The 25992-nt window shown below is 44.3% G+C and overlaps 1 protein-coding gene across 1 annotated transcript; it reads left to right on the forward strand.

Moving 5' to 3' along the window:
- Window positions 1–228: 228 nt before the first annotated feature.
- TRIM37 (tripartite motif containing 37) lies at window positions 229–25683 on the forward strand. The gene is made up of 25 exons (XM_079324857.1): window positions 229–456; window positions 1601–1702; window positions 3001–3041; window positions 3626–3742; window positions 4005–4092; window positions 4906–5028; window positions 6297–6420; window positions 7529–7596; window positions 8060–8184; window positions 8830–8880; window positions 9085–9166; window positions 10443–10519; window positions 10911–11090; window positions 12379–12493; window positions 12606–12818; window positions 13190–13326; window positions 14009–14106; window positions 15090–15290; window positions 16799–17092; window positions 17620–17742; window positions 18184–18352; window positions 19014–19132; window positions 20432–20584; window positions 21120–21198; window positions 21438–25683. The coding sequence occupies exons 1-25, from the start codon at window positions 436–438 to the stop codon at window positions 21439–21441; spliced, it is 2904 nt and encodes a 967-aa protein (XP_079180983.1). The 5' UTR covers window positions 229–435; the 3' UTR covers window positions 21442–25683.
- Window positions 25684–25992: the final 309 nt, after the last annotated feature.

Here is a 25992-nt window from a genome sequence, read left to right on the forward strand (position 1 = left end):
GGTAAGGAAGAATAAAGAAAAAAAGAATAGAGAAAAAAAATTAAAAGGGAGAAAAAGAGAGGAAAAATAAAGGAAAAGAGAGGGGGAAAAAAAAGGAAAAATAAGAAAAAGAGAGGGAAAAAGAGGAAAAATAAAGGAAAAGAGAAGAAAATTCCGCTCCCCCTCAGGCGCCGCCGCTCCTCCCGCGCGCCCCTCGCGCCACGCCCCCTGCGGGCGGCCCCGCGCATGCGCAGCGCGGGCGGGGCGGGCGGCCGCGCTGCCGCGGTCACGGCCCGGCGGGTGCGCTGCTCCGATCCCCGCTGCTCCGAGCCCCGCTGCTCCGAGCCCCGCTGCTCCGAGCCCCGCTCCCCTCACAGCCCCGCTCCTCACCCGCGGGCACGGGCAGCGAGGCCGGGGACAGCCGTCCCTCCTCCCGCCGCTGGCGGAGCCGCAGCCATGGACGAGCAGAGCGTGGAGGTGAGCGGGCGAGCGGGCGGCGCGCGCTGCCTCAGGGCGGTGAGGGGGCAGCGGCTGCGGCTTCTGCTGCGCACCCGCCCGCTTTAGCCGAGCCCCTCGGAGGATCCCTGTGCCTTGTGTGAGGGAGGGGGAAAAAAGGCCGAGCGGTGTCGGCCCGGGCTCTGCGAACAGCCTGCGGCGCTGCGGGGCTTTGGCTCGGGTGGGCAGGCAGGCAGCAGGTGGGAGAGGGTCGGAAATGAGCGGGCGGAGCGCTGCAGGAGCCGGATCCGGAGGTGCGGGGATCCAGGATGGATGGAGGGATTGGAGGGATGGAGACCTGGCACACACAGAACCCGCCCTGGCACCCTGGAGGTGCAGAAGTGACTGTGACCCGGCGGCTCGAACTGTGCCACAGTGTAAAACACCGGCTGTGATTGCCTCCTGTAAACGAAAATTGTGCTTTTCAATGGGTCGCAGCTGTTAAATTAATGTGTGGGAGATGCTGTGGTATCCATTAATCGAAGATGCCTTGTTTTTGTGCTGATTCACAATCTTAAAGCTATGAGGGAAAAAATAGCTCACCTAAAGGACCTTAGGAAGTTCCGTAGTTACAACCAGAAGTATTATAACTCCTGTATGATGTAAACATTCCTTATCAGTTTAGAAATTATCAATATGGGAAGCAAACATTGCGTTCAAAATGCCTTTCTTCTTTGGGGAGTGTTTTATCACTCAAGATTGATTAAATGGGGCTGGGGAGAATGTAGAAATTGTGGAGTTAGTGCTAATGGTAAACCTTAAAATAATATCAGCCCTATAAAAGTGAAAAATATGCCGACTTCAACATCTGTCGTGTATCACACATACCATGATTTAGGAATAGTTTAGTGCCACTCCACTGTCTGCAGGTATGACACCATTTCTTCTGGCAGCTTTGCAGTCCTGTGTGAACACACTCAGGAATACCTTGGCTACAGAAAGGCCTGCTGCAAAAGAGATAAGGCAAACAGAAACTATTCCTTGAAGAAGGAGAACAGCGTTATAAAACTGCTGCGGGGGAGGGTTGCGGTGGCCAGGTTGTATCTCCCTCGGAGATGGGCTGAGAGCTGGCTGAGTGCCTGGTAAACAAAGGCCCATGGAACAATGGTGCTAATCCCCCTTGCAGAGCATTGCCGAGGTGTTCCGATGTTTTATTTGTATGGAGAAGCTGCGGGACGCCCGCCTGTGCCCCCACTGCTCCAAGCTCTGCTGTTTCAGCTGTATCCGGGTGAGTTTGCTTGGTTTAGTCTATTCTTTCAAAGGTTTGAACTGAAAACCGACTGAGCTTATGAAAACATTCTTTCCTGCAGTTCCAAGGATTCTTTTTTTTTTTTTTTTTTTTTTTTCTCCTCCCCTCCTTTAGTTTCCCTTTCAAAACCTTTTATAACACCCCTGAGGAAGAAGTAGGCAGGCTGTGCATTGCTTTCAGTGGTGCTAATTATAGGCACCATCTGGAATAATTGCTTCAAGGAAGAGACACACAATGATCCCTTCTTTAGCTCCTCCTGAGAGTTGGTGATGCCTGTGTGGAAGGCAGAAGTTGGGACAGAAATCAGATGCTGACTTTGCATCTGGGAAGGTCACAGCATCACCTGCTCTATCCTGGAGGTGTTTTACAGTCAGACTGGTGTGATCAGGTGAGGCCAAATCTTTCTCAGGGGAGTCTGGGGCAGCAGCTGAATCCTCATTCCTTTGTTAAGAGTGGTTCCCAGAGCATCACACTCCAGTTCCAAATCCAGATGCTGTTTTGTGCTGCTGTAGCAGCAAAAGGTTCAGCTGAGGTTTCCAGACCTGCAGTAGTATTTCCAGAAATTGGAACAGACATTCATCCTTCCCTCTGGAAGCTCTGACAGAGCTGTAGGTGAAGGATTTATGCTGCATATTAAGGATTTTAGTTGACATATTGTTGCTGGGTGGTGAGAGATTATTCATGAGACTCTTTAAAATGTAGTAGAGAGCTGACAAATATAAACCCATCAACTGCTGAGCTTTTACACTTGTGAGTTGTAGTGGGCAGGTGAAGTTCTTTGCTCAGCTGTTTGTCCCTGGAGCTTTCTGGAAGAGAAACATTCACAGGCTCCTTGTGGTTTTGATCACTGAACTTCAGGTATTTAATTTGTCTATAAATAACCCAAGAGGAAGAAATAAATTACCTTGAAGACTAGTTAGACTCTGAAAAAGATGCTTGTGGTGTCTTTTTCTTTCCTTTATTGAAATATGTTCTTTAGCCTAAGACTCTGGGAATCTGTCAGGTGGGTGGTTTTTAATGCAATATTTGGTACCTCACAATTCTCTGCATAATTTTAACTGAAGCATCTCTGTGGTTGCTTGTTACTAAGGCACAAATAACAGCTTCTTCTGTGACTAAGTGGTTGAATAGTTAAATTGAAAATTTGTTAAAAAAGGAAAAGAAAGACAGGAAAGCTGTAATAAAAATAACTAACTCCTAATTAATGATATAACATATTTGCCTGTAGTTCTTTCATTCCAGTCTGTTTAAAAAGGTTTCTCCTTTTTCCATCACAGCGTTGGCTGACTGAACAAAGAGCTCAGTGCCCTCATTGTAGGTAAGGTATTTTTAATATCAGGAATTGGGTGGATTGTCCTGTTATGATCAATCTCCTTTTCAGTGCAGGTTGTACTAAATTTATAAGCTTTTTTTTTTTTTTTTTTTTTTTTTTTTTGAGACTTACCTGCTGTTTCTATAAAAATTGGCCCTGGTATAATACTTCTTCTAAAATGCTTGCTAGTTTTGTGACAAGCTGAGCAGGATCTTTGTTCTTCCCACATAGCACTGCTGTGCACATAGCTGGTGTAATAGGAGTAACTTGAGGGAATTCCTCTTTATATTCTTCTTTCAAAAGTCAGAGCCCAGGAGCTTCACTTTTCAGGGTGAAAATGTCCATTTTTTATGCCTGTAATTTATGTGCAGCCATTCTGTGAATCATTGCAGGGTGCAGTTCCCACCTCTCCACAAATAATCACAATTACTTAATTTTTTATTTCCCTTGGAGTAACCAGTACAATTTCTGCTTTTCTTTTTTTTTTTTTTTGCCTATGACTCTTTTAATAATCTAGAATTAACCTGAACTCATTTCAGTGCTTCTCCTTTAGCCAAATTCCTGCTCTAACTGTGCCATCCTTCCTGCAGAGCCCCCCTGCAGCTCCGAGAGCTCGTCAACTGTCGCTGGGCAGAGGAGGTGACCCAGCAGCTGGACACACTTCAGCTCTGCAGCCTCACAAAGCATGAAGAGAATGAAAAGGACAAGTAAATGGAGTGTTCTTTGCATCAACTCTTGTTGTGGTTTGGCTTATAGGAGCTAATTTTAGTCATGTACTCTCTGTATCTGTGAAGTGCTTCTGAAAGCAACATTTATCTTACAAAAGGTTTTTATTGACTACCCTGCAAAAGATGTTTAAGGCTTTGCTTGGAGCGTTGTGTAGCAAAACAAGTGAAAAATGTTAAACTGAGTTAGTGGAAAATACATAGCTGTTTTTTGGGGGTGATATGTGTATTTTTTTTGTTTAAGGTGTGAAAACCATCATGAGAAGCTCAGTGTTTTCTGCTGGACCTGCAAGAAGTGTATCTGCCACCAGTGTGCACTTTGGGGAGGAATGGTAAGGAATGCACACAGTGTGAGGGATTGCAAACTTTGTGTCTGACAGTGGTTTTGAAGAACTAGAAATGCTGTGAAATTGCTGTTGGATTGCCATGCAAATACTGCAGGTTTAGGTGTGTTTATTATTTAATAGCACTGCTTGTGAAAAACAATACTTTTTGTTCATAATTCAATAAGGAAATTGAAGTTTTGACAAAAGCAGGTCAGAACTACCTTCCTTGTTATAAACTTCATAATGTTTTGGGCAAATTCTGGGTGGTGGGGAAGAGTTTTGTGGGCAAAGGAAGAAGCCTTGCTCAGAGAACACAGGTAACACTTGTTGTTTAATTGTCCTGGCCTCTAATTTCCAAAGCTATTAAATTCATCAGTGTTTATCCATCCAGTTGGGTATTTCAAGGACAAACAACTGTTGCTGTTTGGAATGTAAGTGGTTAACAGAATGCTGCCTTTGTTTGGGAAGGATGTCTTAATAATAATCATAAAAATAAACCTTCTATCAATATTTGATTTGGTAAAGGATTGCACAGTGAATGAAGCAGTTTATTTTTGGAGGACTCTTGAGACTCCAAATAACTCCTGACAGGAAGCTTTGATGGAATGAGAGCCAAATTCATGACTTCTTACAAAGGGAAGTGAAAGACTGACTTCCTACATACAATCTGCTTTGGAACTTTTCCAGAATGAGTGATACACTCGTAGGCTTTCTTCCCTTCTCTTTCAGGAATTTAATAGGAGTAGAATAAAGTGGAAGAGAGATGCTTTATTATTCACCACCTCCTCCTCCTCTCTTTTTTTTTTTCTCTTTGAACAGCATGGAGGACATACTTTCAAACCCCTGGCAGAAATCTACGAGCAGCACGTCACAAAAGTAAATGAGGAAGTGGCAAAGCTGAGGAGAAGACTCATGGAATTGATCAGTTTGGTGCAGGAAGTGGTGAGAAAATTTTCCTGTAGTATTCCAGTGGCAAAGGACAGCTGTAAAGAACCTGTTAGAAGGTGGTGAGATTATCTCATACAAAGACCTTTTTGTTTTATCATTTGACTCTTTTTATACAATGTGGAGAGATCAAAAAATTCTCAATTCTGTTTTAGAATCAGGTAACAGAATTTTTCTTTTGAGGTGTGCTGTTTAAAAGCAGCAGTTGCACACTTCATTTTTGTCAACACTTAAAGTGCATTCTGTCCTGTTAGAATAAGTATAAAAATGCTTTATTCTAGCAGCTTCTTTTCTTTTTTCTAGAGTAATAATCTGTAATGTATTTGAGCCTGCAGGATGAGCAGCTCACCAGTTGGGGATTTGTTTGTGCATCTCTTTTTTCTTCCCTGTGGGGTAAACATGTCAAAAATCCAAATCCTGTCAGTTGGAATTCCAGCAAGGAAGGAAGTGGGAATTACCAGGAAGGATTATGTTTGTGTCCTGGTACATTTAATATGTGATGTCTCTGTGCAGATAAAATCAGGAATTTTTGGAGCAGGTTTCTCTATGATTTTTGCCTGTTGTTCAGGTGCTTATTTGCCACTTGCAGTGGTAGATTTGCTCTTCTCCAGCTCAGATGTGACTTTATAAACACGAATGTGGTGATAAAATGCTGAGAGTTTGTGACCTTCCCCTGGCAGGCAGAATGATGCTGGTTTTATCCATTACCACAATACTTTTCTGGTTTTATCACATAATTCTCGTTACACAAAGAACTTTTCTGTGCTACTGAAGTTGCAAAAGAGAAACTGCCAGCTGCATTTACAGGTCTGATAGTTAAGAATCCCCAAGTGACAAATCCCTGTGTGATCAGACAATGTTGCTCAGCTTCCCTATTCACCTTTGGGCCTTCAGAGATCCAGTGAAATCCTGACTGCTCCAGAAATGCAGCTCATCAAAAACAACACTCCTATTTTCCCTCCTAGGGGATTTAGGGCCACTTAAACATTTGTGGGGTGTGTGTGAGTAGAGCCAAGATATGGCTGAGTGGGCAGTTATATAATTAATTATTTTTAAACCAGCAGCTTCAAAGTCTTTATAATACCCTCATTGCAAATAAGCAAATTCCGAATTCCTTTAAAGATAAAACTTACAAATCTATGCCTCACAGATTCATTACCAGCACTTCAACTTTCCCTTCAAACCAAATTCTAATAGATTCCTAGTTTCCAACTATCAGCTGGTGCAGCTGTGGGAAGGTTTTTATCCCTGTGTGTTCCCCCCAGGAGCGGAACGTGGAGGCCGTGCGCAGCGCCAAGGACGAGCGCGTGCGCGAGATCCGCAACGCCGTCGAGATGATGATCGCCCGCCTGGACACCCAGCTCAAGAACAAGCTCATCACTCTCATGGGTGGGTGTCCAACAAAGGCAGGAGATTCTCTTGGAAATGGAGAATGGAAACCCTCTCCCTCTAAATTATTATAGTTTTGAAATTAAGGGGCGCTCAGGCAAAGGTACGGGAATTAGGAATAACGGTTCTTTGCTAGGAAAATTAAAATAGAAATGCAGTATTGCAAAGAGCAAACCCCAAACACTGCCAGAGTCAGAATCCAAGCTGACACATCACTCAGGGTGTTGGTAGCAGTCCCATTCAATGATGGCTGTATCCTCCTGCAGTGACAGATGTGGACCTCTGAAGGTCCAGTGATAATGTAGAAGGATCCAGTTTTCCTCTGGAATCCAGTGGAAAAGGCTACTCTGGTGTTCCAAATCTCATTTTTTTATTTAAGTAGGAAAGGCTTGGCCCCTCCTCTGGCTGGAGCATCTCCCAGTGGGATGATGTAATTTTATCAGTCTTACAGTGGGACTCAGTGGCCCAGCAGCAGATGATATCTCCTGGAGGGAAGATGGGTTGTGGAACAGATAAAGGTGATTGCCCCAGCTGGTTTAAAGATGACCTGATAAGCAGATAATATGTGCCATGGAGATAAGGGCCACTGCCCCACCCTTCAACAGATGGAGATAGAATTCACATTTCTGGTTACATCCTGTGTTGCCACCCAAGACAGTGGGTGTTGGCTTCTCTGAGGAGGAGGAGAAGAATTTTATTAACAATGTGTAAATCCACTGAGAAACATTATTTCCCTGGGATCCTGACTCCTTCCACTCCTTTCTGCTGGCAGAAAACTTCCACCTGCAGCAAAGCTTTTGGTCTTGAGTCAAACCTACTTTCCTTTTTGTCCAAAAAAGCACCCCAAAACAACAAACCTGCAGTTTCTGGGACACAGAGTGTTTTGTTACTGACTTCACCTCAAATGAATTCTTCAGTACAGCTCTAATTAAAAATGTAGACTTGCTTTTCAAATACTTTCTCAAACATTTAGAAATCCTTTATCTTAGTATGTTCTAGGACAGCTTCCAAGTGGAAACAAAAAAGAAGAAAAGAAACAGTGAGTATGTTTCTTAAGGAACAGTGAGTATGTCTTTTTGGAGTTTTTTAACATCTGTTCTTTAAACAGGTCAAAAGACATCACTTACTCAAGAAACTGAACTTCTGGAAACCCTGCTTCAAGAAGTAGAACATCAGGTAATTATGAAAAGAGATTAAATGTTGTGCAGATAGGCCAACTGAGGAGGGATCTTTCTTACTTAGTTTTTTATTTAAAAAGTATTAATTGATGGATATTTCTGGAGGATGTATATTTTCATTGAAGTGGCCTGAGGTTGCACAATTTCTTAAAAATAAGTGTGTCTTCTAGAAATATTTAAAGATGTTGTGTTGCTTTAAAAATTACTTCAGGAATTAAAGGCAGTATCACACAAAATTACCCAGTTCTCTGTAAGTTAGTTTAATCTAAGGCAAGTACATAGTGGCTGTTTGTGAAATTCCTGAAAATAAAATAACCCAAAACCTCCAAACTCCATTTTGACATTGTGTTGTGGGTAAACTTTCTGAAACTGTGACAAACATGCAATTTAGTTTTTTAAAAACAAAAATGGATAAAGCCTCTGAATTTTTTACTGAGCTAAGGATTTTTTTCCCCTCACAGTTACGCTCCTGCAGCAAGAGTGAGCTGATATCCAAGAGTTCAGAGATCCTGATGATGTTCCAGCAGGTCCATAGGAAGCCCATGGCCTCCTTTGTCACCACTCCTGTCCCCCCAGACTTCACAAGGTGAGTGTTGCACTTCTGTTTGTATAAAAATATGTTTAAAGTACCTGAGAGAGGAGTTTCCTCTTAACTTACTCCTTGTAGTAAGCTATGCTCCAAGTAGGCTTTTCTGTCCCAGCAGGGATTATTTTGTAGTCCCTGCTGGGGACTCAGGACAGTGGGTTCCAGCTCACAGGTTTTTTTTCCTCTCTTGTACACATGGTTTACTCATTTGTCCTTTTTTCCTCTTATTAGTGGGTCATTCAGTATATAATTGCCAGGCTCTCATGAGATGCCTCTGCAGGTCACCTTAATTCAGAATATACAGCTAAAATCACTTCATAGCACAATTTTTCATCAGGATAATGCTGCTGGTGCTGGGTTCTGAGGGAGCCTGTGCTCAAAAAATGGGAGGTCAGAGAAGTCTCAAGAATTCCTCAGGAAAAATTGGTTTTTGGTTTAAATCTGAGTGTTTGTTTTCCAGTGGCACCAAGGTATTGCCTCCTCAGGTAGCTTATAAATGGAATTATACTTCAATAATCCAGTGTAGTTCTGGTGGATTTCAGTGTCTCTGGTGACTTAAATCATCTAAAATTCTTCTACAGATTGCAAAAGTTGGGATTTTTTACACTTATTCAAGTGTAATATATTTATTCTTTTCCTCCACAGTGAATTGGTTCCAGCCTATGACTCAACTACATTTGTCTTGGAAAACTTCAGGTAAGAATATATCTCCAATTACTGTAAATATTGACAACATCCTCCTGTTCTTTCCGAGAAATGTTACTTAAAACACAGAACAATCTCTACAGAAAACTCTGAGATGTGGATTCAATGTGAATTCCATTGAGAATCTCTTGTTTAGCAGGTGAACAATTCTTTTGCTTTGTCCCAGTCCCAAACATTTGCCTGCTCTGTCCCCAGCACCCTGCGGCAGCGTGCGGATCCTGTGTACAGCCCTCCCCTGCAGGTGTCAGGACTGTGCTGGAGATTAAAGGTTTACCCGGTGAGTTTTGTCTTCAGCTGCACTTGTCATCCCATCCCAGCTCACTCCCAGGGAGGAATCATCAGTTTCTCTCATGGAAAAGAACATTTTCATGAGTTGATCACCAACCACTGGAGAATTCCCTCTCTGCCTCCACATCTCCAGTGAGAACGTGCTCAGTATAGTTAATTTAAAAGCTATTAAAGATAGGTTCTACTAATAAACTTTGATGGATATTTTAATGTCTCAGGAATGAGGTATAGAATAACTTACTCTGTTTGAGTAAAACTTATGGGGAAGGTGGGAGGAGGAGCAAGCATTTCTTGACTCTGCAATCAGCTCTCAAACTGGACATTAAAATGTGCATTTTGCTGTGTCCCTTCAGTGGGCTGAATATTCCAGTTTGTGAAGCTTTGGCCATGTTGGAATGTTGATGCCCAAGCTGGGAACTTTCCATATTCCCTGCTCTGATCAATGCTGCTCCTGCAGCTGTGTGGAGAAGGAGGAGTTTGCTGGTGGAGCTCCAGCTCTTAGTGATTTTTGTGGCATCCTTGGAGAATGGGCTCCATAAGTAAAGCCCTGGATGCCCAGAGCTGGATTATTGCAGTGCAGAGGTGGAATTGTGTGCAAGTATTGTAAATTCAGGATTAGCTACCTGAGCTATGCTGTCAGAAGGCATTAAAATTTATTTTTTCAATGGTAAGTTGAAATGTTTCTTCAAGCTGGAGGATTCAAGTTGAGCCATTCTTCATCCTTGATTCAGGTGAGTGTGCTGGAGGCTTTGCTGTATTTTTTCTTGATTTCTGGTGACTCTAATATTGTTTCTCAGTAAACTGCCCTAATTTTTCATGTTGCATGGGATTTTTTTCTCAACAAATTGCTCTTTTCTCAAAAATTAAGTAGCTTTGATATGTGACTGTATATAAAATATTTCAGAACTAATGTTTAACCTAAAATAATGTTGTTCTGATACATTGTTTGTCTATTCAGACTTCCACTTAATCAAATACCTAAAATGTTAATAGAATAATTTAAACTTTGTCTTGAGATTTGTATCTGAGATACCAATACTACCCTGTGAATGTGCTTCTTGTTGATTCATGTCACAGTTGGAAGTCACAGAAGACTAAAAATCACAACTATAACATCCAAAGCAGATTCCTGCTGCAAATCCAATGTTGATTGAAGCTGTTTTCTAAACTTTTCTAAGTCTTCTCTACCAAATTGTTTTGGTTTTAATTTTTTTTAATGTTTTTTTTCTTTCCTATTTTTAATCAATTTCTCAATTTGATTTCAGGATGGAAATGGAGTCGTTCGGGGCTATTACCTGTCAGTGTTCCTGGAGCTCTCTGCTGGATTGCCAGAGACATCCAAGTAAGCACAGCTGCAGTAAGAGCTGATGTTGGGCTTTTTCTGGCAGAGAATGCAAAGCCCTTGGGAAAAAAAAAAAACAAACCTGAAGAAAAGCTTCTGTTGAGCTTTGGATCAGGCACAGAGACAATATTTTAAAGTTGTTGCTCAGTGGCTTTCTTGAGATAAAAATGAAGCTGCTAAAACAACTGATAAGAGTGTGTGTGTGCTAGTCCAGCCCTGGAGTTCACTCTTCTCCCTGTTCCTGCTCTCTTTGATTTTTCACTGTTTATTTCAGTGTTCAGTAACAATTTTAAGCCTTGACACCCTTTCAGCTGGGCAGACAATTGCAACTCTTAAACCACCAGCAACTCTGACATCTTTTAATCCAATCCCTGTCACTTCCCCTGGCCAGGTATGAATACAGAGTGGAAATGGTTCACCAATCCACCAATGATCCCACCAAAAACATCATCAGGGAATTTGCCTCAGATTTTGAAGTTGGGGAATGTTGGGGCTACAACAGATTCTTCCGGCTGGACCTGCTGGCCAACGAGGGCTACCTGAACCGGCAGAACGACACCGTCATCCTCAGGTGTCTCTCTGTTCTGTGGGGTTTTTACATTTGGTTTTCTTTGTAGAAATAGTTTTAAAGTTGTAGAATTTAATATTAATGATTTGGAGTATTAGGAAGTTATTTAAAGTTTTTTAAAATGTTTGTATTTAAAGTGTATTTTCATTTTATAAACGTATCTATGTAATGCGTGTTTTCATTTTACAAACACGTGTATTTAATATGTGTTTTCATGTTATAAGCACACATCTTTGATACATATTTTAATTTACAAACACATCTATTCAATACATATTTTTGTTTTACAAACATATTCAATTCATATTTTCATTTTACAAACATTTAATATATCTTTTCATTTTACAAACATATATTCAATTCATATTTTCATTTTACACGCATATTCAATTCATATTTTCATTTTACACACATATTCAATACATATTTTCATTTTACACACATATTCAATACATATTTTCATTTTACACACATATTCAATACATATTTTCATTTTACACACATATATACAATATATATTTATATATAGATAATGACAATGACATAGTACTATACATTTTTATTTAATAAGTCAATTTTTTTGAGGTATGTATTATGTAGTTTTCTTTTTTTGTATTCTTTATTATGTATAATTTGGTTTTTGAGTAAAAATAATTTTATGAATGGGTTTGTTTGTATTTAAGGTAGAATTGATTTAAATTGTTTGTTTGGGTTTTTTTTATAATTTTTGATATATGTTACCGGGACTTTTTATTTCCTGTATGTAAGGATTTAGATTGGGCAGGATTTGTTTGGTTGCTGTCCTTTGCAAGGATCATCACAGATCTGCTGCTGAAATAGGGAATAATTACCAGCTAAATTTAAAATATTGGTGAAGTGTTTTGTTCTAACAGCAGCTTTTAAAAAGGAAATGTGCCAGAGGGAGTTATGGAGTATTTTAAGTCACTTTGAGGAGTGACTGCTCCTGGCAGTAATAAGGTTGTAGACCTGTAGCTACCAGAATTAAAGGCAAAAGGTGCTTTTCTCCCCTCTTTAGTTGTAGTGAGCATTGGAGAACTTTGGGTATAAAATTCTGTGAGTTCTTCCTGCAGAACTCACTGTGACCAGTCAGGATGTTCAGGACCCTGAATCCACCAGGACCTGCTGTTTGTTCACCACTCATTCAGGTTTTTCTGCAGGGCTTTTTGCATGGAAGGAAAGACATTTAAAAACAAACCTCAAACCAAACTAAATCCCTCAAAAAAAAAAAAAACCAAACCCAAAACTTATTTTAAAACATTTTTTTTTGAAGGTTCCAAGTGCGCTCACCAACCTTCTTCCAGAAGTGCCGCGATCAGCACTGGTACATTGCTCAGCTGGAGGCAGCTCAGACAAGTTACATCCAGCAAATAAATAACCTGAAAGAAGTAAGTGTGGGATGTTTGTGTATGTAAAATCACCTTTAGAGTGTGTCTGCAGGTTAAAAAAGGTTGCTTGAGTTGCTGCTGCTGCTCCAGTGTTATTTTTGGGATTTTGCAGCGACTCGCGATCGAACTGTCCCGGACTCAGAAATCCCGAGGGGTTTCCCCTCCTGACACTCACCTCAGCCCCCAGAATGATGAGGGCTCAGAGACAAGAGCAAAGAAACCTGGACAAAGCATTGAAGCACTGCTTGAGAATTTCACTGCTCCAGGATTAGCACGGGAGAACAAGGAGGAGGAGGAGGAGAAGACTCAGCAGGAAGACTTTAATGTAGGAATTCTCTGTTTCTTTCCTCTGTTGATGTGTAGCTTTCTTTGATAAGGCAGCAGTAGAAACAGGGCAACTTGTGAATTGTAAATGAGGTTTATTTTCCTTGCTATGGAAATAGGAGATGACACACACTTGAGAGCTGTGAGTGAGAGGTGACTCCAGAGAGATGTTCCAGAACTGAGCTCAAAGATCCCACCACAAAGAATCTCCAAGTAGCAGCTGAAAAATCTGACTTGTGTTTGTTCTCAGCCTTTAATCACTGCAGTGTGATGGTGGCACTGGGGACACAGAGTGTCTGTTCAGAGCTTTTGGAGATGCATCAAGGTGCTACTGAATGTTTTTATATCAAAAACCTCCTGTTTTTCCTGCAGCACGAGCTCTCAGATGGTGACCTGGATATAGATCTTGCTGGAGAAGATGAGGTGAACCACCTTGATGGCAGCAGCTCTTCAGCAAGTTCAACAGCAACCAGTAACACTGAAGAGAATGACATTGATGAAGAAACAATGTAAGTAACTAAAAATGCCTTTGGGATCATCCTATACCCAGGAGAATCATCCTAATTCCAGTGGAAACTGAGTAATATGCTGGGGTGTGTGGGATTCCAGTGTGATTTGAGAGGTGGTTCCTATACTGGGAACAACACAAACTCATGGAGTTAGTGCGAAACATTGAATTTTTGGTCAGCTAATTAGTGTCTTTCTGATCTCTTTATTTACATTGGTGCTGCATTCTGCCTTTGACGAGTGACAATCTGTGAAGGTTCTTTCCCAAAACATGATTAAGGAATCTGTCTCAGCACTGTAACAGAGCAGAGGTCTGGGACTGGGAAGTGCTGTAGTAGTAGGAGAGTGATGATGAGGACAGGTGCTTAAATTAGGAAACTCAGAGCTGATGTCAAATCCTGGAATCTTAATTAAAACGTGAGAATTTGCTGCTACACTTACAGACAGAGGAGTTTGCAGCATCACATTTTGCAGTCTAGGTACATATGGCACTTCTGGCCTCCTGCTTAACAAGACAGTCATTTAATTACTGCTCTTCCTTTGTTCCTGGGTAGCTTGGAACACAGGAAATGCAATTTACAGCACTTTATGTTGTTTTCTGAGGTTTGTGCCACAACATTTAACAAGAGCTGAGGAAAGCTAACAGTTGTATTCTCCTTTTTCCCACCCTGATCATCCCTGAAGGTCTGGAGAGAATGATGTGGAATACAGCAGCACTATGGAGCTGGAGGATGGAGATCTCATGGAAGATGCAGCAGCTGCTGCTACTCCTGGAGCATCAGGTATGAAAAATGACTCCAGAATTCCCATCAAAGCAAAACACTGCTGGATTCCTTCCCCTGCTCCTCTTGGAAGCAATGCCAGGCTCTGTGTTCTGCAGGCAGTTCTATTTTTGGGAACTGCTGCATCATGTGGTTTGTACTGATTATTGCAGTGTAGCAGAAACACTTCATTGGTTCAATAAAAAAAAAATAGTAGGGGGGGAAATAATCTGAATGTGCTGGTTTAAAAATGATGTCAAAGTTTGGAGGGCAGCTTTGTGCCTCTTTGGAATTCCTTATGTCCAGATCAATAGGAGGCTGACAAGTAAATTTTACTGATGTCAGTGTGACCTCTGAGTAGGTGACACATTCACTTGGGGTTTAGTGCACTGCAAAACCCAAAGAATGTGGAGGGAATGGAGTGAGGGATCCTCACAAGTCAAACAGAAATGCATTTAAAATGCAACATGAGAAGGTGTTCTGGGATTTTTTTGCAGCCTGGAAATGATCACAGCCCAAATTAGCCACAAGATTCTGAAAGGAATGTGTATCTATATGGAATATAGAGAGATATGGAATCTGAGTGTATTTATTTAGGACAAAGATACCAGAAGGGATATTTGTGCTGCTGTACAAGTCTGTTGGTGCTGGAAAGACAGAATTCCCTGTTTCAAAGTGCTGGAGTTCAGGGAGGGACATGTTTGTCTGCTTACTCCCTCAGAGTAACTCTAATCTTTGTATTGATCTGTAAACAGATCTGTTCATTAAGAGATTTTTATAAAAGGTATGAAGTGAAGCACTTCCCCCTTTCCAGCTGTTTTTATCTTACTCTTTAATTAGACACATCTAATTGCTTTCAGCATCCAGAAACCCATGAAACACCAATGTCTCCTTAAGTTTCATGGGATGAGTTCATTCCTACTTGTGTAACTCTTGTTTATTTTTCCCAGGGAATAAATCATCCCTGTGTCCCACAGCTCCCACCTTTGTGTCTCTCTGCTCAGGTACCAGCCACAGCTACAGCAGTGCCAGTGGGAGACCCTCAAGGAGGGGAGCCAGTGCCCTGGGCTCCACAGCCAGCAGCAGTTTGCTGGACATAGATCCCCTCATTTTAATCCACCTGTTGGACCTGAAAGACAGAAATGGAATGGAAAACCTCTGGGGCCTTCAGCCACGTCCTCCTGCCTCTCTTCTGCAGAGCAGAGGTAACTACACCACGTGTCTGATGGTTTAATTCTGCCTGGAAATGCAGAGCATGGCTGAAAAGCCCCTTTTGTGGAAGGGGTGGGCACTGGAAGCCAGCACAACACACAATTCTGTGCTGAGGCAGCAGCAGCTCCACCTCTCCCTGCACACAGCTGGAGTGGCTGGGAGTGCTTGGAGCACAATGCAAACCAAAGAAAAAAAAACAACCAAAATGTCAGGAGTCAAAAATAGTGATGGCATTTAAATAATTGAGGAGTATTTGTGGTTCAGTTAGGACCCTTGACCCAAAAATACCAATTAACTCCATGTGCAGCAGCAGAGCTGGCAGCCCTGGCTCTTCCTGGAGGTTGCTTGTTCCTCTGGTAGTGAGGAATTAAATTTATTACTGAGGTTTGATTAAATTTTGTCATGATTGACACTTAGTTGTGCTGCTGGCCCACAGCCATTTGGTGACTTTCTAGAACAGAAAGAGAAATAAATGTCCCTTTGCTACAAGTAATGCTTGGCTTTGCTGCCACAATGCCATTGGTGGCACTGAATTGAAAAGCTGGCTCAAACTCTTTATTCCTTTGTCATTAGCTTTTTTAATGGAGTTACATAAACAGCCATGAATTTCCAGTGAATGTAATCCATATTTCCAAAACTGGAAGTCACTTCTAGAAGTAAAAAATGAAAAAAGGGACCAGCAAATCAACTGTGAGTCCCAGTTCTGGTTTTTTTTGCTTTTGGAAGAAGCTCTGGACCAAAGGAGCTCAGGAGAGGACAGTGCACTTTGTGCTGTGCCACTCAGGCAGGGTGAAGCTCTCCTGTTGTGCTGAGCTGTGTGAACCCTCAGCCAAAATCACCTGGTTTGGGGAGCTTCCCTTGGGATTTGACTGTTCCCAGTCCAGTTGAACTTGGTCAGTGAAGACAAAGTTGCTGTTGCATTTGGAGTTGGCCAGACATCACCTCCTGAGGTGAAGGTTTCTAAGAGCCACTGAACTTTACAGTTTGGAACAGCTGAATTTGCAGAGAAACACAGAATTTGTGACACTTCAGATAGATCCAGGCTGATCTAACTCCAGCTGAGCAACCCAGATTTATTCAGGTATTGGCTGCTCAACATGATCTTGTGGGAGGTATTTAAGGAATTCCTTCCCTAGCTGCAGATTTCTTTGAGTTCTGTGTTATGAGATATTGGTGGTCTGAGAATCTTCTAGACACAGTTAAAAATTTTTATAAAAACAAAAGTGCCATGAGCTGGCAGCCTGGCCTGCATGGTGATAGCTCAGGTGTCACCAGAATTCCTGCAGCAGTACTGGGAGCCTGGCTCCTCCCAGTGAGCAGGACTGGGAACAGAGCCCTGCTGTCCCAGCAGCATGGCAGTGCCTGCAGCCTCCTTCTGCCAGGACAGCATGAGTGTCCCTCACCTTTACAGCAGACAAAAGGTGCAGTTCTCAGGTATCCATGATTTTTTGGGAATGGTTTTCCTTACCTGCTGTGTTCTCTGCCTTTTCCTTTGGCAAAGCCTCCTCCTATTCCCTGAAGGATCGAGACCAGAGGAGGCACCAGGCCATGTGGAGGGTGCCCCCAGACCTGAAGATGCTGAAAAGACTCAAAACCCAGATGGCAGAAGTTCGGAGCAAAATGTCAGATGTGAAGAACCAGCTGTCTGAAGTGAGGAGCAGCAATGGGGAGGGACAGCCCAGCTTCTTCTCCATTGAGCAGGGGGCCCTGGCTGCCTGTGGCACTGACAAGCTGCAGGAAATTGGGATGGAGCTGTTCACCAAGTCCTCAGTCACCAGTTGTTACATAAGGAATTGTAAGTGCATGGAGAAGGGGGGGATTTGATCACCTTGACATGGTTCACATCCCCAGTTCCTCACACTTGGGTTCAGCTGGAAGCTCAGAAATGTAAAACTTGCCCTGCCCTTGTGTTGCTGAAAGTGATTTCAGCCCTTCCCTTTCAAGGACCCAACTTTACCCCACAGGCAGTGCCAGACCTGCTGCAGTGACAACATTCTGAGGTTTAACCCAGTGTCACACTGGGCTGAGCTGTCACTCCTTGACTGCTCTGCACCAGCACCGTGGGAACTGGGGCTGTTGCAGGGATCAAATTACAGCAGCCCAGACTTGCTGAAACCTAAAACACAAGTAAGCCAGGATTTGGGTTAGTCTATCAGTTATACTCTCATGTGAAGGAAGCTGTCTGAAGGATGTTCAGTGCAAGGAAATGAACATGACTGGCAGGAAGGTGTGGAGAGTTAACAAACAATGGGAATAATGCGAAGGTGGGGGTCCAGCAGTGCTGTGAGGGAACACTAGTCACATTTTGACACTCTGTTGCAGCTGCTGGTAAGAAGAGCGCCTCGGGCAAACCGCTGCGCTCGGGCGGCGCCGGGAGCCTGTCCCTGCGGAGAGCCATGGACAGCGACAGCCTGCGCCCGAAGGGGGACAGCCACCCTGCCGAGGGTACCTGCGCCCTGCTCCGGGGGGTGGAAATGGCCTCCCGTACAAAAGCTTTCTGATTTGGAAACTGGAGTTTCCCTTAAATTTGCATGGATTGTTGTTCCCACCCAGTGGGTGTTAATGTGCCTTTGGTAGAGGGCAGGGAGGCAGCAGCTCACATTCACTGAGAAAAACATAAATACATGTGTTACCTTCTGGTCTCCTAGGAGTGAACTTGACAGGGAAAATCCAGGATTAAACAGCACTGAGCCAGGTTTAAATTGTGATTTGGCTTAGAGGGAACTCAAGGAAACTCCATAAGAATTTTATGGTGATGCTGCTGTGGAGTTGCAGGATTCCCTTCCTTTAGTGCAGGCACAGGGAAATCCCTGACCCAGGGATGGTTTTTGCTCCTCTGCAGAGGAGCAGGGGAGGTGCCCTGATCTCACTGTGCTCTGTGCTCAGCAGGCCTGGGCAGCTCCAAGCTGGGGAGGCCCCACAGGGCCCTGGGTGGCCCCGAGGCTCTGCCCAAGCAGGAGGACAGACCAGAGGGATCAGACTCTGAGCTGGGAGCTGCTGCTGCCATCAATGGCTTGGCTGCTGTGGAGAAAAACAGAAAAGTTGGTGCTCTGGGGTAAGAGTTTCTTCATTTCTCCTCTTATCTCCTCCCCCACCTTGCCTTGATCTGCAAAAACCCCACAATCTCCTAAAACCAGGTGCTTGTAGCATGAAAGAGAAATTACTTTGAAGTTTACTTGGTTGCTGCTGTTCCCTCTGGACAGCAATTTTTGGGTTTATAACTAGGCTACAAGTTGTCTTTTTTTTTTTTTTTGTAATTTTTCTCTTATTTTGATCAGCTCTGGCTGGAATATGACACTTAAGAGTTGAAAGGCAGCCCAGGTCTACTTTCCCACTGTTCCATGTTAAATAACCTCAAACTGAAATGTAATCACTTTTGATTTCCTCATTTAAGGTGATGTTTTTACTCTAACTTGATTTTTCAGCCGTTTCATGATAATTCTCTGTTGGCCACCTAAGCAAAGGGCAATGGAGTTTTCAGGTTGTTTTTTCTAAATAAGTAAAGTCACCTTTTTTGGAAAATACTCAAACTTTTCAAGGTTTTTTGATTGATATGGAAATATTCAAACGTTAAAAAAAACTGGAAGTTTAGGTGGATGTGCAGGAGACTTAAGGAATAAAACTCAACGTGGCACTAAAAGGTTTTGTTTCCACAAGTGAGTTAAGGCTGAATTTCTAACGTGGGGTTTTGTGTTTCTCCTAAACTCCTTCCCAAGCTCAAACTCCAAGGGGTGTCGGCCAGAAGGAGCCCAGCCTGGTGGCCTGGAGGGGAGCCCTGAGCCCGGGGAGCTGCAGGGGCTGAGCTCTGCAGGAGCCTCTGCAGCAGCAGAGGAAGGTAAATTGGATTTTGGGGGGGGTGGGCAGGTGCAGCAGGGAGAGAAAAGCACCCCCAAGAGCTGCTCCCATGGCTGTGGGGCTTTGCTGGAAGGGGCAGCTGGAGAATAAATCTGAGTCAGGACACAAAATCTCTCTGTGACTGCTCTTGGGGCTGGCAGTGGGGCCGAGCAGCTTTTTGTACCTAGAGACAGCTCCAGGTCTTTGCTTTGCTGCTCAGTGCAGGGGCCTCGGGAAGAGTTTCATATCTAATTGAAACAGTAGCCAGTGACCTTGGCTGGGAATTGTGCTGGGAATTTCAGGGACAGCCTGAAAAGCCACACCAGAGCCTCTCCAGCCTTCATTCCTGCTGGGTGTTGTGGTGCATAATCCAGTTTCCTTAGAGACTTGAAGGAAAGTTTTCCCTCCTCCTTTCCTGCATCCTTTCCATGCTGGAAAAAAATAACTCTGCTTTTTTTTTTTCCTCTTCTGAAAGTCCACATAGAGTTTTTCTTATCTTGCTAAAACTCTCCTGCCTTCCACCCCTGCACTAATTTGAATTTCAATGACTGGATTGTAGCACAAAGCCTATATTAAGGTGCCAGCATCCATCTCGAGCTGCAGTGTGCAATATTGTGTGGGAGTTGGCATTTACAGAAGGTCTCTCAGTGACAAAACTGAATTTCTGCTCTTAGTCACTGCAGCGTGATCGTGATGTGCTCCTGCAGCTCTGCCCTCAGAGCAGCAGCCCAATAGGAAAACGCTTAAGGAACTGAAATGCTTCATTGTTAAAAACCCCAGGAAGCAAATGTTACAATTTTTTTCCCTTCAGAGGAAAAACTACAATAGAATTGGCCCCTCACTTTGTTTTTTCTTAGCAGAGAGTATGAGCCTTTAGGAAGTGGAGCCAGGCCTGGCCTGTGCTGTCCATGGAGAGTTGTGGCTGCCCAGTGCACACCCAAAGTCATCACCTGCAGCTCTGCTTCTGCTTTGGAGGAGAAATTTCTTGTGTGAGACTCAAATGTGCTATTGCTGCTTGAAGGTTCTGGAAGGTCCAACTGCCCCATGGGTTGTGCTGCCTTTTAGCTCTCAGAAAAGCAACTTTTATTTTCTGTCCCAGTTGCAGAGCAGACTGAGCAGCTCAGCTGGTGACACAGGACAAATCCAGCTGTGCTGAGGGCTGTCCTGTCAGAGCCCTGAGTGCTTGGACAGTTCTGATACCAAATCCCAGCACTGGCAGGAGCTCTTCCATGGGACAAAGACATTTGAGCTGTGCAGATACCAGTGCCACCATTTGCCCTGTGTGTGGTTTCTCTTGCAGCTGGGGTGTGTCAGAAGCACGTCCTCCACCTCCTGCCAGGGATGAGCAGTGACAGTGACATCGAATGTGACACAGAAAATGAGGAGCAGGAAGATGCCACCTCTCCCTCAGAGGTGTTCAACCAGGCCTTCACTGCCCAGCCCCCCAGTGAAGGTAGAGCTGGGAGAGCCCCTCTTCCCAAACATCCCAGTCTGCCCAGAGCTCCTGGGATACAGAGCCCTGGGGGGGCTGGGGAGGTGTTAAAGCTCCAAGTGCCAGTAAGATTTGGAGCTCTTCTCTTGGGATCCCAATTAAAAGAGCTCAAAACAGGAGAGGGAAACTCTTGCTTGCCTTGAGAAGTCAGTTTAGGTGAGTCTCCTGGGAAGGGCTGGAACACCCAGAGCTCCAGTTCCCAGCTGGAACTCCCTGTGTGCCAGGACTGGCTCTGTAAGTAGGCTAATTCCAGGGAGGCAACCACTGCCTCAGACATGGATTTGCATCTTAATTGGCAGGAATGTGCTTCCAGCACTTCAGTGGAGCTTCAGAAAGTGTCCTGGTTAAACTTTCACTTCCAATGCAGAGGATCCAAGCTGTGAGGCCAGGGGGGTGAAGGTTTGGCCAGTGAAGGGGGGGGAGGGAGATTCCCTGGCTGCTCCAGTGCTCCCTGGGGAGGGTGACTGGGCTGTGCTGGTGTTGTTCTCACCCTCAGAGCACTCCTCGGTGTTACCAGATGGGGGCCAGGCCACTTCTGAGGATCTCAGCTTTGTTCCTGGAGATGACAGCACCAGGTAAAGGGGAGGGTTCTCCTTGAGCTGCAGTCAGGGAGCCACTGCTCATCCTGTGCCAGGACCCTGAGCTCCCTCTGCCTCTGAGGGAGGGAGGGAAGGCTGAGCTCTGAATGCTTCCAAAACTGACTGGGTTGAAGTAGCTGGCATAAAATTTTAACTCATAAGTTGGTGTTTGTTTGAAGCCTTAAAATTGCTCCAGCAGGAGAGTTTTGAATGCAAACTGACTTTGTTTGGAGCAGGTAGAGCACGGGCTGGAGGCCTGAAGACCAGCAGCTGCATCCATGGGAGAGGTGTGTGCATTCCCTGGAGCTGAGCCCGAGGGCTGTGCCCTCCCCACCCTGGTTCTTCTGCCTTTGTCTGCCCTGGCCCCGGGGCACAGCGACCTTTGCAGGGCTGGCAGTGCTGCTGCAGCAGCCTCAGCTGCTCTCAGGAGCTGTGGGGAAGGTGCTGAGCCCCAGCCCGGGGGATGAGTGTCCTGCTGTGCCCCTGGAATGAGCAGAGTGTGTGACTGTCCTGTGCAATGCTGGGGGAAAACAGCCACCACTCCAATTGTTTTCCCCAGCTGGTGACGTGGACCAACCACACCCATTGCCAAACTCTTTGTTCGTTGCATTTTGAGCTGCTGAAGTCGTTGTGAAGCTCCTGGGAGAGCTGATGCCTGGTTAGTGACAAAGCATGAGCCCTGTCAGAACCTGCCCCCTGTTGTCCTGTGTGGCTGCCTGTGCCCTGTGTCCGTGTGAATGTGCTCTACAACTCCTAGGTTAAAACTGTTTGCACTTTGTTAATAAAATGAATGTTGAAATCTTAATTTTAGGTGTCTTGTGTGTGGATAAGTAAAATGGTGGAGTCTGTCAGGGTCAGCTCCACTTACTGCAGTGCCTGGTTGTGCATGTAGGGACTTTTCCTGCCATCCACCTGTCACTTTTTTCCTTAATTATTCCATGAAAGGCACTTAAACCCCTCTGGGATTCTATTTGCAGAAGGCAGACCCAATGCTTAAATCTTGATTCAAACAGGAGTGGAGAAGGATGCAGAGTTCTCCCCAAAGTTGCTGTTCCTCAGCTGCAGAGGGAGCAGACCCTGTCCCACACCCTGCAGGTGCCTGTGAGTGTTTGGTGGTCACTGCACAGGGCTCAGCTCTGGCAGCACCCAGAGCTGCCTCCCTGCTGAGCCCAGGGGCTGCTCTGGACCCCTGCCCAGCTCCTGGAGGGGCAAGGGAGGAGCTGTTGCTTTGCTCACCTTTATGGACAGCTTCTTCAGAGCTGCTTGGGAAAGAGCAGTGGGAGAAAGGGGTTTGGAGGAGATTGATCTCCTTGGGCTGTGCTGTAACATCCCATTTGGCCACAATGGTTCCTGAGAGCCAGAGCTCAGAGTAACTCCAGTTCCATGTCCCACAAAGGAAACCCCCTTTGCACACTAAAGGCACAGCTGCTCGCTGCCTTCAATAGCTCTTCAATAACCAGACTATCTGGAGTGTGGTTTAAATTACTGTTTTATTAAGATATTGGTAAAACTTCAACAGTTTTTCCTGTATAAACAGCTTTCATAAATAAAATATGGATGACTAATACATGGTTAGAACTAAACTCGCGGGTGAACTGTAGAACAAGATTGCAAATGGAAAAGTCCCAACACTGGTACATGATTTAGCTTGAATTTATTCACTTGATAAAGGACATGTTTTATGAACAAGGTACTACAGCAAGACCAGCAGGAGCCCCAGGAGCTGGGACTGTGCCTGGCTGGCCACGAGCAGCAGCACTCGGGGTGAGCTCAGCCACCTCCCCGCTCTCATCCCGAGGTGTCTTCAGAGGGAAGGAGAGGAAAAACCAGACAGGACACGGGTTGTACGAGACCCTGACAGGTGGGGGTTGTTTTCTTTAGCTGTAGTGCTGGCAGGGGCTGTGCCATGGCCAGGCTGCCAGGGCTGGGGAGGGGCACGGACGTTGGAGGATTCTGTTAATGCTTCCTTATTATTGCACGTGATACGAGGGGAGAGTTTAGCTTCTGTCGCAAAGAGGATGTGAATTAAAGAAAGATTGCCCTAAATTACAGACATGAACAAAGCTGCAGTATCCCCTTGGATGGCTTTGTTTATGTGACTGAGTGCTGAGTGGAGAGATTGTGCTGAAACAGCCCCTAATTTAGACCAATCTTTCTCATTTTGCTTTATTCCCACAGAATCTCGAGGTTGGGAGGATTTGATGAGGAGAGAGTGGACCTGAACTACAGCAGCCATGTCTATGCACACAACTCCTTGTGCCTCATCTGCCCATGGGACAACTGGCACACAGTGCTCCAAAAACAGGTGGAGTTTCTAGGATGATGCACCACCAGAAACGTGGTGTGAGTAAAGTCTGCTTGGCCATCGTCCTCCAGCGCCACCGCACTCAACAGCTCAGCTACGGAATGCTTCTCACTCCAAGGACAATGGATGGCACTTCTAGGTAAGGAAAAGTTCCACATGTGTGTTCCACCCACCTCTAGTGCAGTGGGGTGGGTGAAGAGCTCCCTGCTCTGGTGCTGTTCTCTCTGCACTGCACACCTTGCTCAGGGCTGCAGGAGCAGCCGGGAGCCCCTCGCAGTGAAGAGTTACCAGCGAGTTTGGAGCAGCTCCAGGCAAACCAGCCCCGAGCCCCTTCCTCAAAACCAGCACAACTGAAACAGAATAAAACTAAAGCCATGTTGTCACTGCTACTGTCACTCCTGGTTCTGCAACCACGGTCACCACGTCGACCGCCAGGGATGGGGGGGTGTGAACACGTTCAAGGGATACTTCAGCTCTTTATTGGAAAGATTCGTTGTACAAATTTTCACCACCACTAAGATACACGATAAAAATACAAAACACAGGTCACAGACTGAATCTCAGTATCAACAGTTAATAAATACAATGAGATACTTCTCTATTAGCCTAATATTTTACACTGTCACCAGATAGACGATCAAGGTACGAGATACAGAACATTTAGATATTAGAGAGGGATTATTGCTTACGTCAGCAAGCAGCAGATAAGGGCACAGGAGTTTGAACTGAAGGAACTACTTCCTATCACCAGTGGCATTAAGAGAAAACACTGCATTTCACAAGCACTGCTTTTTGTCTAGTGGGTAGAATCAAGAGCAGCATAATCAGACCAATAACCACTACTTTTAATATTATAGAACTTTAAAGGACTTACCTTACAAATGGTTCCTATCTACTCTATAAATATGCAGTTAGTGAAGAAATGAACACTTGCTCTATCTATACAATGGTTTTACCTGACCACACTGCAACTATGATGGTGGATTTTTTTTTTCTCCTAGCAAGATAAATGGGATGAGTCGCAGAATTACCATTTATGAATCCACACCTAAAAAAGCTAGATCCTTCCCAAAACAGCACACATGCAGTCCAGTGCTCTTCAACTGCTCCTGCAGACTGGGAAGAAGTTTTATCATCCATGATGGGTTTGCATTCTAATTTACTCACATCAAGAATTGCACTTACACCACCTTTCTCTCCAGAATGTGACAATCAGCTAAAGATGGACTTTCAGTGAGTCATTATTACTGTGAAGAATTTAAAACAAAGGCACCTCAGAGATGCCCCAGAGTTGCATATTTTATCATTTCATGGTTTCTCAAATTTCCTCAGTAAATCTGACTTGGAACAGAAGCTGCAGCTAAAGAGAACGTTGACAACAGCTAAGGCAGAATAAGATGGCAGATAAGAGCCAATGATCCCGTAAGATTAAAACAAAGTCTGAAAAAGATCAAAGGAATCTAAAGCCACACTCCAACTCCTGGTTGCTCACAAAGCCTTTTGCTGTTCATCAGATTGCTTTTAAAAATAGTGCATCAAAGAGAGAAGCAGCGGAAATTGGCAGAATTCAAGCCTCGCCATCTCGTCGTGTTGAATAATTTTCTTGACTACTTAATATTAAAATACTTTGCAAATTCTAGCTAAACACTAATACTGCTATTGTTACTGCTAAAACGATATGAATTGTTCACTAAGTGCCTATGAAGAGTTTATTCCTACTCCTCCCAGTGCATCGCTGTAACGAAGGGTAGGAGCGGGATCTGGATTTAGTGGAGCTGATGGGAATCGGCCGCTGCCTCCTTCCTGCTGCCACTGATGGGAAATGCTGCCTTTGCCATCTGGGAATCCTCACCAGAGCCACGCAGCTCATCCACCAGCTCCTGATCTCCGCTGGGACTGGCCAGGGACAGAGGGTGGGACTGGACACCTCCACGGGTTGGGTTCTTTGAAAACCTGAGATGAAGTTAAGGTGGGAAGAGGTTGGCTCAAAGCATTAAGCACAATCATGTTCAACTCATTGAGAACAATTTCCTAAACTGAGAAATGAGAAAAATGCCACTAAAAGCACCAGAAAGATACGAAATTCCCTACACTGCACCTCCAGCCATAGGAAAGAATTTTGTTTTTAACTGCAAAAAGGAAAGTTTTCTTCATACTCCGCATTTTATATTACATGGGGGGAGAAAAAAAAAGGTAAATCATGAGTCTGTACCTCGATGGGAGTCTGAGACCAGAGCAGCAGGAGCTTAGTGTGTCCATTCCTAAGGTACCTGGTAAACCCTGTATGGCTTTTAGTCGTCTACCTGCAAAAGTGGATGTAATTTTCTAATTCATCTTAACGCTCACCTGGAATAAACAGAAAGCAGAACACGGAAAGAAAAACAAAAAAACCCAAAACAACCCCAACACCTCGACTCTACGGAAACTTCCCCCCGCTCTAAGATAATGTGTCAGTTCTAACCCAGATCGTTCTTTGAGTATTGCTC

The sequence above is a fragment of the Erithacus rubecula genome (assembly GCF_903797595.1).
Source record: "Erithacus rubecula genome assembly, chromosome: 22".
Classification (NCBI taxonomy): domain Eukaryota; kingdom Metazoa; phylum Chordata; class Aves; order Passeriformes; family Muscicapidae; genus Erithacus; species Erithacus rubecula.

Bases quoted from the DNA above. Each gene is read 5' to 3' on its own strand.
- TRIM37 (XM_079324857.1), top strand. From the start codon at position 436: ATGGACGAGCAGAGCGTGGAG. The intron at 8,881-9,084 runs GTAAGAATATAT...CTCTGTCCCCAG, and splicing joins TTTGTCTTGGAAAACTTCAG to CACCCTGCGGCAGCGTGCGG. The intron at 11,091-12,378 runs GTGTCTCTCTGT...TTTTTTTTGAAG, and splicing joins AACGACACCGTCATCCTCAG to GTTCCAAGTGCGCTCACCAA.